The sequence below is a fragment of the Crocodylus siamensis genome, chromosome 5 (genome assembly GCF_052110815.1).
Source record: "Crocodylus siamensis isolate JL-2025a chromosome 5, ASM5211081v1, whole genome shotgun sequence".
Classification (NCBI taxonomy): Eukaryota; Metazoa; Chordata; order Crocodylia; family Crocodylidae; genus Crocodylus; species Crocodylus siamensis.
Window position 1 is genome coordinate 16,243,886 of NC_143399.1, and position 18,714 is coordinate 16,262,599.

General features: G+C 40.6%; 2 protein-coding genes across 3 annotated transcripts in view; both read left to right on the forward strand.

Moving 5' to 3' along the window:
• ROR1 (ROR family WNT receptor 1) overlaps positions 1 to 5,331 on the forward strand; it is a 283,073-nt gene extending 277,742 nt beyond the window's left edge. For both annotated transcript variants that reach the window (XM_090048648.1, XM_090048650.1), the window contains one exon: positions 2,055 to 5,331. In XM_090048648.1, the coding sequence (XP_089904774.1) occupies positions 2,055 to 3,479 (1,425 nt within the window). In that variant the 3' untranslated portion in view covers positions 3,480 to 5,331. The remainder of the gene's footprint in view (positions 1 to 2,054) is intronic.
• Positions 5,332 to 13,667: 8,336 nt separating this feature from the next.
• Positions 13,668 to 18,714, forward strand: part of UBE2U (ubiquitin conjugating enzyme E2 U) — a 28,465-nt gene continuing 23,418 nt past the window's right edge. The window contains 4 exon segments of the mRNA XM_090048903.1: positions 13,668 to 13,871; positions 14,027 to 14,243; positions 14,922 to 15,003; positions 16,917 to 17,009. Coding sequence (XP_089905029.1) covers positions 14,178 to 14,243; positions 14,922 to 15,003; positions 16,917 to 17,009 — 241 coding nt within the window. The 5' untranslated portion in view covers positions 13,668 to 13,871; positions 14,027 to 14,177.

Consider the following 18,714-nt stretch of genomic DNA (forward strand, 5'->3'; position numbering starts at 1 on the left):
TTTGGAGCAACCAAATTCAATGAGCTCAGGGTTTCACCCTTGGCCATTAACACATTGATGCAATACACACATATGAGCACAGTGGCTTGTCCAGAAATGTTTGAGAAAGTAGACCACAGTGTTTTCTTTTTAGATTTAAGGTAATACACTTAAAAACTCTGATTTCATGTATGCCAATTCTGTGTTTTCCCATTAGGTAAGCATCTCCCCTCATTTTGATCACCTTCCAAACAGCATTTAAAAGGACAGGAAATAGATTCCTACTTTAAAATATTGTATCCAATATTCATGTCAACTTAGATAAAAATGATTTTAGACTTAAAGCTTATACTGAGGTGGATGTGTGTTTACTCTTACAAATAAAAATGTTAACATTTAAGCCAAAAGCCAGTTTCAGTTTTAAGGGACCTAGCTGCCTTAGAGAATATAATAAACTGAACCCATCTTGTCATTCAACTAATGCAAGCAGCTGATAAAGAGATAGAAGTAGTGGGCTTCATTCTTTCTTTTTTCCCTTTGTACTTGGTTTACTTTGGCGTGATGCCTCATATGTATTTTACACTTCTTTACATTTTGTACACCACTGTATGACAAATACTTGTCAAACAAAAACTAAGCAGATTTATAACCGCTTAACTTGAAATGAGCTCTTCCTGCCAAAACTTTATGACTTCATTTTCTTTCATAGTTTTCCACTATGTTGGTTCAAACAGACAAACCCTGCCTGAGGTCAGATCAAGGTCATTTCACTTTCATTACTAAAATATAATTTACAATATGCCAGACCTAAACAAGTTTTAGCCTAAAGGATTTGTATAATATAAACCATCTGTTCTTCAACAATACAGCTAATTTCCTGCCATCACCATACAGTCTACTGGCTGCATGTTTAAATGTCTTCATGGATTTTTTTTTTTTTTTTTTTTAACTGATGAAGTACTTATCTGAGATTGTTACTGGTCAGTAGAATTAATTTATTAAGCAGGCAACTTGAAAATGACTTTTTTTTTAAATTTGTAAATTATTTGTCCAGATTACACACACAAAACGGTGCTGATTAGTATTCCAGGAATGTAAATGCTAATCTTTCCGACTATGCTGTTTTCCTAAATGTAGATTCCAAACTTGAGAGCCCAAAGTTAGATTCTTAATTCCATATTAAGGCACCTAAATGAGTGGCTTTTGTAGTCAAAGGTGATGAAAACCTTCAAGACTTATGAAAAATGAGGTGATTTATTCAGGAGTCTAAATATGAATTATTCTGCTCAAATTAGCCAATAGGTTTGAAAAGTTTGGGACCTTCTCTTTTGGCCATCTGATGTTTTTTCAATCTATTCTGTCCTGTGTTTTTTCAGGGGATTGCATATTCACTGACGTGTAAATAGAAGTAATCTCTTTTGCACACTAAGTATTAATAACCAGCTCATGAATTAAACTTAATTGGATCAAAAACAGGTTTAAAAATAAATTTACATCAGGCTTATAGGCTCTAATTTAGTACATGCTTAAGTTAAACATAGGTGTAGCCAAAATGAAATTAATTTAATATACCAAAAAAAAAATTGCTGGAGGACTTTGCTACAGTAGAGACATAATAATGGGCCTTATATTAAGCATTGCGTTTACTTCTGTTTATCCTTATATGGATGCTGGAACGTGTTATGCAATTTATTATAGGGAAACCCTCCTACCTCATAGACAGCTATAATAAAGAAGCTTTCATGGAAGATCTACATGGATACTGTGTATTGACATCTTCCAAATTCCACCTGATGTACAATACTAGTGCATCTCTGCCACTGCCTACATCCCGTGTACCAGGGAACAGAGCTCACATGTAGCTCAGATTAACAGTGCAGGGGCCTACAGAGATTCCCTTCAGGTCTCCTCCTCTCACCCAAGAGAAGCACAGTTTTTAAGTTGTACCTAGTATTGCAATGAGGCACAGGTATTTGGGGTCTTGTTAGCAGGTTCTAGCTAAGGTACTGTTTGTTTAGCTGGGGGTAGGGGTTGACTCTATTATTCTAACATATGTCTTTTGTTGATCGTAACAGAGCAAAGCTAAGGAATTGCCACTTTCTGCTGTTCGATTTATGGAAGAACTGGGTGAATGTGCTTTGGGCAAAATCTACAAGGGGCATCTCTATCTTCCTGGCATGGACCATGCTCAGCTTGTTGCTATCAAGACACTAAAAGACTTTAACAATCCACAGCAGTGGGCAGAGTTTCAACAGGAGGCATCTCTGATGGCAGAACTTCATCATCCTAACATTGTCTGTCTCCTAGGTGTTGTGACTCAGGAACAACCAGTCTGCATGCTTTTTGAATACATGAACCAGGGGGACCTGCATGAATTTCTTATCATGAGATCGCCACACTCAGATGTTGGATGTAGCAGTGATGAGGATGGAACTGTAAAATCCAGTCTGGATCATGGGGATTTCCTGCATATTGCAGTTCAGATTGCAGCAGGAATGGAATATTTATCAAGTCATTTTTTTGTCCATAAAGACCTTGCTGCTCGCAACATTTTAATTGGAGAGCAACTTCATGTGAAAATTTCGGACCTTGGACTATCAAGAGAAATCTATTCAGCAGATTATTACAGAGTTCAAAATAAGTCCCTCTTGCCAATTCGTTGGATGCCGCCAGAAGCCATTATGTATGGCAAATTCTCTTCTGATTCAGATATTTGGTCCTTTGGTGTTGTCTTATGGGAAATTTTCAGCTTTGGACTTCAGCCATATTATGGGTTTAGTAATCAAGAAGTCATAGAGATGATCAGAAAACGGCAACTGTTACCGTGCTCTGAAGACTGTCCTCCCAGAATGTATAACCTGATGACAGAGTGTTGGCATGATCTTCCATCTCGGAGACCAAGATTTAAAGAAATCCATGCCAGGCTGCGTTCTTGGGAGGGTCTTTCAAGTCACACTAGTTCCACAACTCCATCTGGTGGAAATGCCACCACTCAAACAACTTCACTCAGTGCAAGTCCAGTTAGTAACCTAAGTAATCCTAGATACCCTAATTACATGTTTCCAGCACAGGGTATACCACAAGGCCAAATTGCTGGGTTCATTGGACCACCCATACCTCAAAACCAACGATATATTCCAATCAATGGATACCCAATTCCTCCAGGATATGCTGCTTTTCCAGCTGCCCATTATCAACCACAAGGTCCGCCCAGGGTTATTCAGCACTGCCCACCTCCAAAGAGTCGTTCTCCAAGCAGTGCAAGTGGATCAACTAGCACTGGTCATGTGACTAGCTTGCCATCTTCAGGATCCAATCAGGAAGCAAATATTCCTTTGCTATCTCATATGTCAATTCCAAGTCATCCAAGTGGAATTGGTATAACAGTTTTTGGAAACAAAAGTCAAAAACCATACAAAATTGACTCAAAGCAGTCATCTTTATTAGGAGACTCCAATATTCATGGACCTAATGAATCTATGATTTCCGCAGAGTTGTAAATAAGTAAGGCCTTTGTAAATATAACTATTTACAATACAAACTAGAAAGACATAGTAAAGATTTATATTCAAATATTTTATTAAAGATTCTTATGGTTGTTCAGACATTTGCAACAAGTATCTTCTGTGAAGTTTAACTGTGTTTAACAGGATAGGCAAACACCGACCAGACAAAAAGCATTGCGGTGTGGACACTGAACATCATGGATGAGCGCATCGTTCCTCTAAGTACCAAAACAAATCTTAATCCAAACAGAAAAATAAGTTTTAAAATAGTTATCACACACCTGGTACATGTCTTTAACTATGTGATATGGTGTAAGTCACAGCAGCTTTATTATTTGGAAACATATTTTGGTGTTGGTCTCTTTTGTAGGAGATGCAAACTATTCAGAGATTTATTGGATGTGCAATTCCAATATCTAGTTTAAACGCTTATAGATTTTACAGCCAAGAATGTTGTTTCAAATATGTGATCCCGTGGCTGGATAAATTACTTCAGGTAGGATTTTGCTTTTTATATTAAGGTGGGAGTCTGAGTTCAGATTCAAACCAAAATAATTGAATATTTTTTCTATTACTGCATAAAATGTAGTCATGACATACAGTAGCATGAGTTATCAACTCACAGGCTGCTAAAATAGTCTGGCAATATCTGATGAAAGTAGCTGGAGTTACAAGAAATTGCCTTAAAGGAAGTTAAATTTACTTTCTGAATGTGAATTGACTGATGACATTTGCATTTGATAATTTTTATATATGTAGTTAAAATAAAATTTTGTATCCTTTTGTTGCTATGCAACTGTTTAATGAAAAAGTTCCAAACAACAATTTTAAAGAAGACAATCAATTTTCCCAGGAGTATTTATTGTGTCATATAGGTATATAATTTCAATGACTGTGGCCAGGTAGACATTAGACTTTTATAGGCGTAAGTGATCGGAAACTGGTCTTATACCTGTAACAACAGAAGTTAGGCACACATAGACAAGTTTAAAAATGGTGGAAGCCAGTCGAAGATTTTCCTCTCCCCCACCAAAGGGCAAATGTGTATTCTTTTTGCTACTGATCTAAACTACGCTGTTCACAGAGAACTGCGTAACTTAGATTGATTCCACCTTGGGCTTTTTTAATGTCTGTACCTAGCCTATGATACCAGGAGCCGCCCCCCAGAAAGGGAAATCCGCATTTCATCAGGCAGCAAAGACATGGTGGCAACTTTGCCTATCAGTTCAAATAATGTGAATTAGAACTCTTTTAGAACTACGACATTTGTAATATTATTAAAAGTCATTCAGGTATAATCAGTCTAGATTATTCATTTTAAAACCACTTTAATGATTTACAAAAGTACTTTGTACATTACAGCTTCTCAGAAACTTGTTTTTTGTATTAAATTGTATTTTTTACGTACACACAATGAAAACAATCTTTTCCTCAGTTGATAATGTTGTATAGTATGACTGCCTTTTCAAATTTTTTTGCACAAAAGTGTGTTAATGTTTTGTACAGCAGAAGTGAAAATACTTCTCTGCATTTTATATCTTGGTCTGTTTCTTATTGGTTTTTTTATACCTGATGTAGATGTTTTTTAAATATATTATGGTGATATTCAGCCACTACCTTATACTTATATTCTTTGTGTTTTCACTGCATGCATTTAATCACTGTATTACTTGATGATTGATTTATACGTATGGGCATTTCAATTAGGCAAGCATGAAAATGTAATAACAAAGGCTATTTTATAATGAAGATACATGCATTTTTTTGTATTTCACACATCAGAGATTTATATTAAACACTGATTATTTTATGCTGCTGTTTATTAAAATATTGTTTTAATATAAAATATCAGTATTCCTGAATCTTGGTATAATAGGTATTTGGGAGTGTCCTGCTGATGAAGAGCTAAATCCTGCTTACTTCACTCAGGTGATGAGACCGCTGAAATCTAGAATAGCAACCCAGCTGAATGAGGCAAATTAGGGTTTGCCAATAATAGTTGCTAATAAATTATTTAAGGGAAATGTACAATCCTTAAATTCTATTAATGCCTGACTATGCAGTTATTTTGAGAGCACATAAAACGGAAAGGATAACAAAATTCCTTTGAGTATAGGATTCATTCTGGATTATTCTCTATAGGTGAAGTTCACATCAATAAAGGTCTAGCACAGCACTTGAACTTCTTGTTAAAGGCATAAATCTGGGGTGGCCAATCTGCGACTCCAGAGCCACACGCAGCTCTTTAGAAATCAATATGCATCTCTTCGAATCTTTGCACAAGCACACGGTGACTAGATGGAAGACTCGTATTAACTTCCGAAGAGCCGCATGTGGATTCGGAGCTGCGGGTTAGCCACCCCTGGCATAAGTAGTAATGCACTAGTTTTGTACTGCAAGGTCTCTGTGTAGTGGATAGGCCTATGGACATTGTTGTGGAATTAGAACCATCAGTGATTGTACAATAAATTCCTTTACGATGTCGCACATAAGTTACTCATGAAGCAGCTTAGATCTTGTATTTTTTATTAAAATATCTGTGGTACGCAAGCTAAAATTTAGTTTTGATTCATGCATCAGTTGTTAATTGAATTTATATTAAACTTCTGCATGGATATTCAGCTATCATTGCTTCACACTGTTGGCTGCTAAAAAGTTAATATATAGGGCAGTGGAGTTTTATATCCTTTGATCACATGTTGTTAATGGAGAAACTGGCACATGTTTTCCTAAAAATATAAATTAGGGAATTTCTCTTTGTCACTGGGTGTGTCTCACATGTTCCCCACTGCGCAGTTGTGACTGCACAGTACAGGTTATTTCCAACCCTACTGTGCAGTAGCAATGAGCTACTGCGCAGTAGTGTCAGCATCGCAATTTGTGCCTGCCGATGCTACATCACCTTAGCTACATAGCACCTCCTGTAGACAAGCCTGCTTTCACATATGCTCAATACAGTCCTGTTGAGGTCCTGCTCAAGATGATTGCATTCTCATTCCTGATCTGTCCTTTCCCTCAGGTCTTCCCTCCAACTCTGCTTTTATAAAGTAGTTATACTTCTGCAAACCTCTCACTCATGTGAAGGATAAAATGTGCTTAAATTTGCTCCAGCCTTGTTATTAAGCGGTTTCTTAGTCTATCTCATTAAGGGTTAGAGAAATCAGCAGTGCTGATTAAAAATCAGGCTGTTACTTCATGAGCATCTGGTTCCAGTACAAAAAAAAACAAACGTGCAGACAATCAAGGCTTGTGGCCCATAGATTATGCTGGTACAACTGCAAGTAACAGCTCTGGACCAGAGCTGATATGCAGTTTTTCATGAAAAGTACCTTGTTGGAAGGTGAAGCTGAGATTTTTAATTTGCTACTGTTACATAAATCCTCTTGTTGAACAAAGTGATAAAGAAACCAAGCGCATCATCATGATAACTCTTACCACGCAACAAAAATTTCTAGTTGAGAAGTTTGGAGAAAAAAGTATTATGACACTATTACAGGAAAAAGTACCCACCTATGTCAGTCACAATGGTTGGAGTCTTAGGGCTGTGTGAAGCTTTGGTCCCTGATCCGATTCAGGAGAGTTTTGGCCTGATTCAGTGGCCAAATCTCCGAATCCAAATTGAATCAGGAGACCCTTTAATCTCTCCAAATGTAATCAGAACCCTCCAAATTTTTTTGGAGAGATTCGGAAACATTCGATGATTTGGACATAGACACAGTTTTAAATGTTTTTTCTAGATACTTCAAGGTACCAGGCTGCCTGTAAACACTGCATGGTGGGGTGGATGGAGCATTGCACAGGAGCACGGGAGAAGTGGACCCAGCTCAGTGACTGGTGCCTCCTGGGTCTGGGGGATCACCCAGGGTCCCCCTGCATCCAATCCCCGAGCCAGAGGGGCTCAGGGGGCCCCCCACCATGCTCCCCGGTGGACCCAGAAGCGGCCTGGAAGTACCTTCCAGGTTTGCTGCTGAGCACATGGGGGCCCCCCCGTGGTCCTGTGGGATGCTCCATCCATTCCAGCATTGCAGCATTCACGAGACATGCCTGGTATCTCAAGATATGTAGAAAAAACATTTAAAACTTGTCTACGGCCGAATCATTGATTCTGCAAATCAGCATCGAATCTTCAGGTTCAGATTCCACTGTATTGAATCAGGGACAGTGTTCCAAATCAACGAATTGAATCACTGTCCCCAATTCAGGCCAAACCCAAAGTGAATACGGCCCATTTCGCACACCCTTAATGCTTATGATGTATACCACAGCAGGACACATCGGGACAAACTGGTTATGTCCTGTAATTGTTGAAACAACAATCAATGCTGTGAAATGGACCTGGCTCACACTTATACAAAAATGTTCCAGCATGAATGCTGCAGGTGTTTAGCACCTATGAGCAAAAGGTCATTTATTTAGGTGCATATCTATGAATTTAGCTACTTAATTTTACACAGTCCAAGAGCAGCAGCAGTGTCAAGTCAGGACAAAGCCTTTCACATACTTTTTGGGTTTGTATAGATAACTGGGACCCACAGCTCACATCATTATATTTAATTTTTTCCTTTATTTCAATGTACCTGCAGTAGAGACCTTCCAGACTTAAAATGTAAGACTAGTGTGGAGCAGAAAAATTCAAAAGTTTTAAGATCTTTTTGTCCTCAATAAATGTAGGTTTTGAATTCTGGGACACAAATTGTAGCCTTAGAACCCATTAATCAGTTACTCAATGAATGCTAAAACAGAAACAGGAATTCACTGGATGGTTAATAAAACAAGAAAAACCTACTAAACATAATTTTAGATAAAGTGGAAAATAAAGTTTGCCAAAGAAACATTAGATTTCGGGAAATTACCATTCAGGTGGAAAAACAAAGAATCAGATAAGGTTTTTGCATCACAAATAAGGAAGGGAAAATTCTTCCGGCTCTAATGTTAAGTTTAGCACAGCACCTTCCTTCAAAGAAATAAGAGAGTCATAACTGTTAAAAAATGTTTTAGTTCTTGTAAAATCTCTGGAGGTTCAGAAGTAGAACTCTTCAAACTTACTAGATCAAAGTATCTGGTACTGTTTGCTCAACCGAGCTTCTCATTCTTCCCAAATTAGTCTTTCCTATATAAATGGAGAAAAAACAATTGTAGATTTACAGCCAAAATGTGAGTCTTGACATCGGAATTTACTTTCCTGTGTCCTCCACAGATAGGCAGTTACAGTGGGTTGGTGCACTCTACCTATTGAGAGCTACACATATAGTAGAGAACAGTGATCTGGATTGCAAGATTTGAAAATACAGAAGAAAGTATATGTGATTTGCAGAACCTGAGATATTTGACAGTAAACCCAAGAGGCTTTGTATATAGGCCTGAGATGTATAAGAATTTGGAATCTCTCTACTTGATTTGCTTCTTTCAGTTTTTTTCTGTACCTTACAGCCACCAGAAGAATATTTAAAAGCCCACTTAACCAAAAGCACAACAGATTGTATGCTTTTAGTTATGTGTTAGAGCTGTCAAAAAACAGTGATATATTGGTCACATGGACCAAATGCCACAAGCTGCTGAAGGCAGACAAGGTTCTTTGGGTAAATGTGATCTCTTTTATTAAACCAACTAAGCAGTTGGGGGGGAAAATGTACTTTGCAAGCTTTTGGGCACAAACGAAGAACAATTTTTCTAACTAGTTAGTCTAATAAAAGAGATCACATTTACCCAAAAAAATCTTGTCTGCCTGTGTCCTTAGACCAACACAGCTACAACCAACAACCCTACAAGATGCTGAATGCCCTCAATGGCTGTTGGATTTAGTCGGTACTGAAGGAACCTGGTACAAAGTGAGATGTCCTGGGTCCCTTTGCTGGATCATCTTAAATGGCAACTCTGCTGCTTTACAGAAACTGCACTAGGTCAACTGATTAGCTGAATGTGGAAGTTCTTGTGATTTTCCTTATCAAGCCAGGCCTATTCAATGTGTTAAGTACACTAAGATACTGATGTATCTATGACTCTAAGTCAGAGAGTCAGTATTTTAAGTATAATTCACATGATAATCATGAAGGAACAGCTGCCTGGCACATTTTCTTATGGCTTGACTAAAAACCCATAGAAGTCCATAAGAGCTTTTTCATTAACTCACTAGATTTTGGATCAGTCCTTTTTCAGTACTTTATTGCTTCTAGTCACAGCCATGTGATCTTGGACTAATGTCTTTGACTAATGTGCCATTACGTGCACTTGAGTTTGTTATGGAACAGGCCTAAAATCCAGGAAAAGGAGAAATTTTTAGGAAGTCTGGAAAGGAAAAGCCATTTTAAGTTCTAGAATGCTAAAAATGATATGTTTATTTGATTTGCTACCAAAAATGGCATGCTTTAATTAATTATCCCAATACGAGCTGGAGCTTCCTAATGAACTTCCTTGTTGCAGCAGTTGTAATTGCTGACATGTGCTGAGTTCTATGTTGAGCAAGCACTGCCAAGCATCGCAGTATGTTGCAGAAGCTCCAGTTGCATGGTGTGGGCTTTTGTACCTTTGTCCCCTGCTTCCCTTCTTGTTGCTTTGGAAAGAGAGACCAGGTTTTATCCGGACCAAAAGAAAAGCCAACTGATTTTCTGATGTGGTGCTTTTAGAGTTTTGCTAAACCAAGGTTTTATGATGCTGGGGACAAGATCTAAAACCCCTTAGTCATACAAACCACATCCATGAGTTCTCAGAGGACTGTTGTGTGGTGGGATCTCTAGTGGCTATAATTTCTTGTGTCCATAAGTCTGTTTCCTCTCTGGGCCTGCAAACCTCCACACACCCGTAGTATGATGTCCATGGACTTTCAGGAGTGATTTTTATCCTCCTGTGGACTTTTTTTCTCTTTTTTTTTTTTTTGGGGGCGGGGGGGAGGTTGGGGGAGAAGGAGAGACTATCGCCTCCAAATCACTCGCTATATAACCCGTCATATTTCTTCCTGTTTGATCTTTAAAGATTAAAGTTCAGTATGTTTCAGGACAGTTATATTGCTGAGGTAATATAAAGTTATTAAAAACAGAGAGAGGCACTCATGACTGTACATCAAAAGGTCTTTAAGACAAAGGAGGGAAAAGTTGATTTCAAACTGGAATTATTAAAAGCATCTGCGGTGCCCTTTATAGTCTATTTAACAGTGCAATACACTTTAGAATAGGTCTAACATACTGTTAGCAGCAAGCTGGTGCTGGTTTAGCATTCCAGCCCCTGCTCTGGAGGACTGAGATTTAACTGCTCCGGACTAGGGGGAATTCAAGCTGTTAGGTAATGAATGTTCCCATAGTTGCATCATCAGGATAACACTTTGCTGTGCTTTAATCTGTAGAGCGTGTGAAGAAAGTGCTGAGTTCTTTCTGGGGTCATTCAAGGAATCTAAATAAAACTGAAACATCTGTTAGATCCATAAGAAGGAAACGAGTTTAGCAAACACAAATGGTGCTTGCAGAGTATGCCTAGATGTGTTTGCATGTGGGAGGTGTAAATATGTATGCATGTGGTGTGGTGTGTGTATATATGTGTATATATATGTATGCATGCATACACAAATGTTGTTTGTAAAGGTCTAAGTATGCGTAATAACATTTTGAAAAAGGACAATAGCAACAAAAAAATGTGGTTCCCACTCCCCATTATTTCTCCTGCAAAGGTCAATGAGCTTATTTAAGCGGAGTTGGGGCTACAGTGGGGAAGGAAGGACTGCTTCCCTGCTCTCTCTCTGATTTCGGTGTCCGTGTAGAAAGGGTGCTGCAGGGAATCCTTGGACTTAAAGCTGTGGAATGAGTTAGTCAATGGTCAAGTCATGAGCCAGGTTGCCTTCATGCTGCGGAGAATGGGGATGCCTTTCTTGAGGAAAACGCTTTCATGTGGAAACTTCTGCTTTCATATACCTGGACATCCAGTTTTAAAAGCCAGCTGGGGGTTAGCATGATCATCCTTTCTAACCTCCTAACAGGATTTCTGGCACTGGCAATAACATGTCAACACAGTATTCATGCCTCAAGCCCATAAAATCTGCTTGAATAAGAACCTAACTCCTGGAGCAGCATTCACATTTGATTAAAGTCACAGACAATCGACCTCATCCTTAGACAAATGGCTCCAATGGCTCCACCTCACCTTTAGAAGTGCGCATTTCATTTCTAGTCTGGAGTTTTCCAGCTTCAGTTTCCAACCGATGGAATTTGTAACACCTTTTGTCTGCTAAATTGAAAAGCCCTCTGTTCTCAGAAATTTCTTCTGCATATACATCTATATATACTGTGATGTTTCCTCTTAAACTTCTCCCTGCCAGTGCCTAACCATATACTTTCCAACAATCTCTTTCAAAAGAGCATCTAATTGCTGAGCAAATGCAAGTTGGTGATGCCCCTTTCTGACCAAGGTGTTAAGCCAACAGTCAAGCTTCTGCAAGTTGTTGCCATTAAGAGAAGTCAATGGTGGAGTCAGATAGTTAGATGCAATTGTATTTATTTGCAGTGTACACAGCCCTGTTTCTCTGCACAGAGGAGAAACCAAACAACAGGAAGCAGATTTTTTGCTTATAGTTCTAAGCCCCTTTTCCAGTTGCACTTAAGCCAGATGCTCTCTCCTCCCTAGCTTTTCTTAGGGTCTGTCTACATCGTATCCCCATCATTTGGAGGGATGGGCACCAAGCATGCCCACCCACCTGCTCCTGCTCACAAGCAGCAAGCACAGAAATGAAGCGGTGAACTAGAGGCCCCCCCAGTCCCATAGCTACTCTCGAGCTCTCAGTGAGCCTTGGCTTGTACAGTCCCCTCTTCCCCTATGCTCCCCTCTCATAAAACTTCTGTGTTATCATAGGATCTTTGTTACTTTGGAAATACCAACTAGCAGAAGGCAGGGAAAGGTGGCAACTTGTAGGCGTAACTTGGCCTGAGAAGCATAAATTTGCAGAGCCAACGGCCTGCTTTGCCAGATTCTATCAATGGCCTTGCAGAAACATCCAGATTTGTTCTTGCTAATATGGTGATAAAGCACCCACATTATTTTGGGAAGTTATATTTTTCAGATCACTGTTAAAAAATGTCAAGTTAAAGTGTAAAATTTGTAAAGTTTGGGGCCCTATCTTGTATACCCTAGATCTGAGAGTCATCTTATTTCAGTCAATAGGATTCCTCGCTTGAGCAAGAGTTACAGAACCGAGTCATGAGCAGGCTACATCAAAATATTATGGTCATTTTCCATTTATTACTAACAAAGGATGTTTGTTTGTTCCTTCCCCCTTCCCCTCCTACTTTTATGGGACCCAGTAGTTTGTTTTAATGAACAAACATGAGGATACATTAAATTTAGTTGGAACTGACTCTGCCCAAGTGTCACAGCAAATGTTCTCTGTAGTCCAATGTCTGCTTTATTACATACTGTCATGCTGCCGCAGACAAGGAGGCAGTATTGTTAGATGAAAAAGCACAGGACTTGAGGAGTTAGAAGGTAGGCCTTCTGCCTGATGCTTTATATGGCCTTGGGTGAGTTGCTTTCCCTCTTTCCGCTTCAGTTCCTCCCTCTGAGGATACCACTATCCACCCTTGAGATCTGTAAAGGAAAAGCATTTTATCAGTGCGATTCATTACACAGGCAGCACTTAAAAGTCTCCCGCCATCTGGCAATGAAGGGTTTTCTTGTGTGCTAGGGAGACTCAAACTTCACCCCAGAGCATTTTTAAAACTTTCCCTCATTCATATTGCTCCAGAAACTTGACGCCGAGTTACTCGGGGATAGGGCAAATAGATGGGGCCAGGGCTTGAGGCGTCCATTTCAGGATAGTTGCGAGGAAGAGAGATGAACGGAGAGAGAGAGGGTTTACAGCTAGATTGGGTTTTACTTAACGGTGCAAACGCTGATTGGGATTACAAAGTCAAGTGTAACTTTTACCCTGTAAAAATCCCTGCTCCATAAAACTCATTATGATGCTTCTAAAAACTTGGGGCAAGGCTAATCCCCAGCTTCCTCCGCAGAAAAATGACAGTCCATGGAGACAGAACTCCATCTTTCTAGGCCACTGTTTTGCCTCGAGTCTCAACAGCTGCATCTGTGGGAACCGTGGTGCTTGAAAGGCCACCTCTGATTGGGAAGGAGAAGTTTAGTACACTTAAGGCCACTTTTGATTGGCTGAGAGAGGAACAAAGCTGTGGCAGCACCAGCCGGGAAAGCGATGCTTCTGTTGCTGGGTTACGCCGTCGCCGTACACAGAGCCTGGCTTCGGCTTCGGGCCTCTGCTGCGCAGCCCGGTCTGGGCGGTCCCTGCTCTCCTCCTCGCTGCCCAGCGGTGGGTCAGAAATGCCTTCCTCAGCTGGGCTGATTCAGCCTCAAGCTGGTCACCACACCCCAGAGCCGAGCGCCTTGCCCTGCGCGCGGGTCAGTAGTTTTAGTCTGAACTCATTCCTAAGATTTCGGCCGATGTCCATCTCAAGTCCAGGGGAAGGGGTTAAATTTACAGACCCTTTAAACATCACTTTAACGTGTCAGTTTAGGGCTGTGGCAAGTGGTGGTGTTCATTTTTCCTTTTGCAGTTTTAGAAAGCATCCGGCTCCATGGAGGCCCCACCGCCCCTGTGAAGTGGGAACTGAAGCAAGAAGAAAGGCCCTTCTTCTTTTTGCAAGGCAGCTACCTCTGCAACGAGCATCTCGCAAAAGAGAGAGCTGGGCAAGTTCTGTTATCACGATGCATTCCCGCGCGTACGTGTTGCTGGAAAGGGAACACCAGGAATGGAAAGAAGCCAACGTTTTTGTAAGTGGCACCTCCTCTTGGTTTCCATTACCTACGCCTGATATAACCAAATACCTAGCACATTAGTGCTCTTGCCCTTACTTTCTGCCTGAGGCCTGGACTTCCCTCATTTTGTATAAGTATGCCTTCCCCCATCCAGTTTTCCAAGGAATGAAACAAAACCACCGCCTTGGTTTAATGGTTTTTTTTCTTTTTTAAAAAACCCTACTATCTTTGATTATTTTGCAGTTACTTTCCCAAATCATTAACTTGGGGAGACGTAGTTCTTTGAAATGTAATTATAGGTGATTTTATAATAGTGAATCTTGGGTTTGGGGGGGCAGGGTTGGAATTTCATTGTAAACTCCAGGAAGTACGATAAGGGTCCAAATTAAATCCATATTGCAGTCTTCACATTTATGCAATAATCCCACTGACTTCTGGTTAGCTTCACATTGATTATGTGGTCATAACGAGGAAGGAGATTAACGTGGCAGTGAGCACATTAAATATGCACGCTTTTTTGTTGTTAAATTCCACTGCAATTCTTCATGGCTTTATGCAATGGTTTTAAGAACTCAAAGTGCTTTAGAAATATTGGTCAACTAATTTCTCCAGCTTTTACTTTTAATAGAAATAACTGAGTATCGAAGAAAAAAAATCAAGCTCCAGATTTTACCTTCTTTTTGGACCTTTTAGGGCATCTTTGCTGCTCCTATTAACGATAACCTGCTAGAATGGTTAGCTGAAGTCCAAGGGCTCAAGGACTCCCTCTGGGAAGGTCTGTCATACTGTTGAAGACGTAAATGTTTCAGTGCCATGTGATGTATGTGTGTGTGTGTATGTGTGTGTGTGGTTTTACAATATTTCTATCATTCTGTACTGCTGACTATTTAAAAATTGATGTTGTAAACCATTTTAAGAATGCAAGTGGTACTACATTGGCTTTTTTTGCTAAGCTACCCATTAGATTTTAGGGCAGCTGCCTTAGTACACAGGCGTGTACTCTCATTAACCCTTTGTAATCATTTCTGTCCTACACAGTGGGCACGTCTACACATTCATGAATGTGCAGTAGTTACAGTGCATTTAGTTTAGTACTTGTTTAATGAAGGACTAACTAAATGTGCAGTAACTACAGTTACTGCACAGTAGGGCCAGCACACAGTTTTTTTGTGATGCTTACTGAACAGCAGCCTAATAACGTGTAGTAGCTTATTGGCACGGCTTTTGAGCAGCAGCACGCTGCTGGGCAGTGTTATTAGGCTACTGCACAGTAAGCAGCTTGTGTAGGCATACCCAGTGTGCATCATAACTATGAACAAAACAAAAAAAGGCTGGGATTTTCATAGGAGGCTTAGGGAGTGACATACCCGGGTCCCACTGGATTCCAGCTCCCTTAGTATCCTTTGAAATGCCCAGCCAGGAGTCCTCTGTGATGGAGGAAACGTGATAATAAGCACTTTATCAGTAGGTGGCTGGCTCTGGCTCACATGTAAGGGTTAACCATGTAGTGTTATCCTTTGACAGTAGTTTAGTGATCTTGGTCCAGTTCTTTTAGACAGATTATCTACACCCAAACAACCAAGAAACTTCCTGTTTTGGGATTCCAAATAGTTTCCTTCAAGGTGAAGGGTCAGCCTTGCATGGTGCTAAGCTCCTTCAGCATTCGCTGAACTCCCGTGTGCCATTCTGTTAGTGTGCTCAACGCTGTACAAAATCGAGTGCACAGGGAGCCTGACCTGCTCTCTTCCCCCCAAGTTTATTCCCTACAGTTTTGCAGATATATTAATACAGACAAAGAGGAGAAGTTCAAGGGCCTCTGGACTAGTCTGAGACAGTCGTAAGCACTCCATGACATAGAGTCTAGCTCACATTCTGTACACTAAACGGTGGCCTCATCCCATAACTTGAGAAATCAAAGGAGAAAGGGCATGAAGGTAACATAGCTAGGGGTAGGCAAATGGGGCACTAATTCAGCAGAGAGAATGGCAGCCCACAAAAAGCCCATGCCAAGGAAGCAGCAACTTGGGTTCAGGAACCCGTGCTGGAGGCAGGGCAGCAGTGGCCTCTGGGTGGGGAGATTGGACTTTTCAGTTCTTGGGACATAAAGACTAGTAGCTCTCCAAGACTAGGAGCAAGGATTCTCAGTCTATCCACAGAAAATATGTCCTGGTTACACCCGTAGCACATTTTCCATTTTCAAGGTTTTTTCACATCTCTGAGGTCTAGAAACTTTTTTCCTTTTTTATGAAAGCTGAGGGGCTGATATAGTTGAATGACTCCTAGAGCTGGGGCACTAGGTGTGGGATTCATCATGCTTGTGCTTCAATTCAGTACTGCTGTGCTTGGACCTATACAGTGTAGCTTGTCCCTTTGCATGCATGCTAAAGTCATTTGATGATAATCCATCACAGCTGTAAACAGATGTGTAGTGAGAGGTAATTTAAATAAGAATGACCTTTTTCTATAGTCTAGTGAGAAACATTGTCCTTCAGCTTTTGCTTCCCGGAGCTTGTTCACATCAGTACAAGGGGAAAAAAAGATTTTAAAATCAAAAGAAAATCCATAATAGCATATACTTGACCTGGACAAATGCCAGGCAGGTGTGCTTGTTAAATACAATACAGTGTTCTAATGCTGATCTCTCTCTTTCTCTCTCTCTCTCGTTCTCTTTCTCTTTCTCTCTAACAGGGGCTGTTCTCCAGCTCACCTTAAAGTATTCTGAAAGTTACAACAGTGTCCCTCCAAGTGTTTCGTTCAACACCATTCCGTTTCACCCCAACGGTAAAGGTCATAGGAGATGCCGTCTGAGTGTGCAACATGTTTCAAATACTGTATTTTCTTGCATACCACACATCTGCATATAAGACATGCACCTTGTTTTTAGGAAGGCAGAAAGAAGAAAAAAAAGTTTTTTCCAGAATTATGGGTGCGTTGAACAGGGACAGCTTAATCTTCATCTGACTTATTTTCCCTTTCCTGTTTAACTCAAAGCTGAAACTCTAGCTGCTGCTGAAGACTGGTTCCCAGGATTTTGAAAAGAGCTAAAGAGTCTCTAGGGCTATGAAATAGGGCAAGAGAGGCCAGGAGCAGCTATATTGCCTGAAGAAAGGTTAGCTGCTGTTAAGACCACCAAAAAGGAGAGATGATCATTGATATCTGGGCAGAGAAGAGTAATGAGCCAATAAGTCAATTTATTCCTTCAGTAGCCTGAACAATAATGCCACTACTGCCGCACAGTGGAACAGGAAAGCAGGGTGCTTCTATTCTGGGCAAAAAACTTCCCACATAAGACCTGCACCCCAAAACTGGGGGGAGGGGCTGATTTTGGGGGGAAAGGTCCATGTGGTATGCAAGTAAATATGGTATTCAACTTGGCTTTTTACTTCCCTACAATATCTTTTGTTCCAATAGGAAACTTGCATTCTGCCCAAAATCTCAGTCTAGTCTTTCAATGTGGGATTCTTAAGCCATGCTAAAATACCATTGGAGCCATTTGTCTAGGGATACTCGGGTTGTCTTGGTTGGAGGGAGCAGAGGAAGAGCATAAATCTTCATTTCAGATCTCTGGGTGCCCAAACTGATTAAATGTAGGATTCCACATTCCTCTGGACGCCCTTTACAACACCCATAGGCATCGCATAGGCCAGAAGCTCCTCACATCTCAGAGTAGGGGAAAAGGGCATTGCCCCCCCTGATGCAGCAAAATGCACCATCAACCTGTCCTTCCCTCTGTAGGATAAGAGTATCTCCGCCTGCCAGCTAATGTAGTTAGTGCTGTAGTGGTAGTAGTGTGCAAGTAGTAGTAGTGTGCAGGTGGTAGTCATGTGCAGGAGTGCTGAAGGTTCAACAAAGGTTGTTTCAATGGCATAAAATGGAACTTGTTTTGACCTTTGTCTTTTAAAAGAAACTCAAGTTAAGCAAACATACACACAAGTTATTCTAAAAGGTCATTATTTAGCTGCAGAGTCCCGCATGCAGTGCACTGAGCTAATTGTTCCCTAGTTAGCTTGGTTACTAGCAACAGTCTCACCATAGCTGCCCAAAGCTTGGTACATCCTGTGAAAGCTGCTTGAGAAGTAGAATAAAAATTACTGGGGATGCTAGCCTGCACTGTGGTCCAGACTGGTACTGGTCCGTGAGGTAGCCAGTAGATTTCAAGCTAGATTTCAAGACGTTAGGGGCTGGAAGGGACTTTGCGAGGTCATCAGGTCCAGCCCCTGCCCAAGGGACAGGAAGTCAACTGGGATCAGATCCACCCAGAAGATAAGCATCCAAGCATTTCTTAAACGTATCCAGAGTAGGTGTTTGCACCAGTTTTGGGTGGAGGAGTCTATTCCAGAATCTGGAGGCTCGGACAGTAAACAAGTTTTTCCTTATGTCCAGTGTAAAATGGTCTTACAGCAGCTTGTGACCATTAGATCTTGTTTTCCTTTGGGGTGCCCTGGTGAACAGATGTTCTCCCAGTTTCTCATGTACACCCCTTATA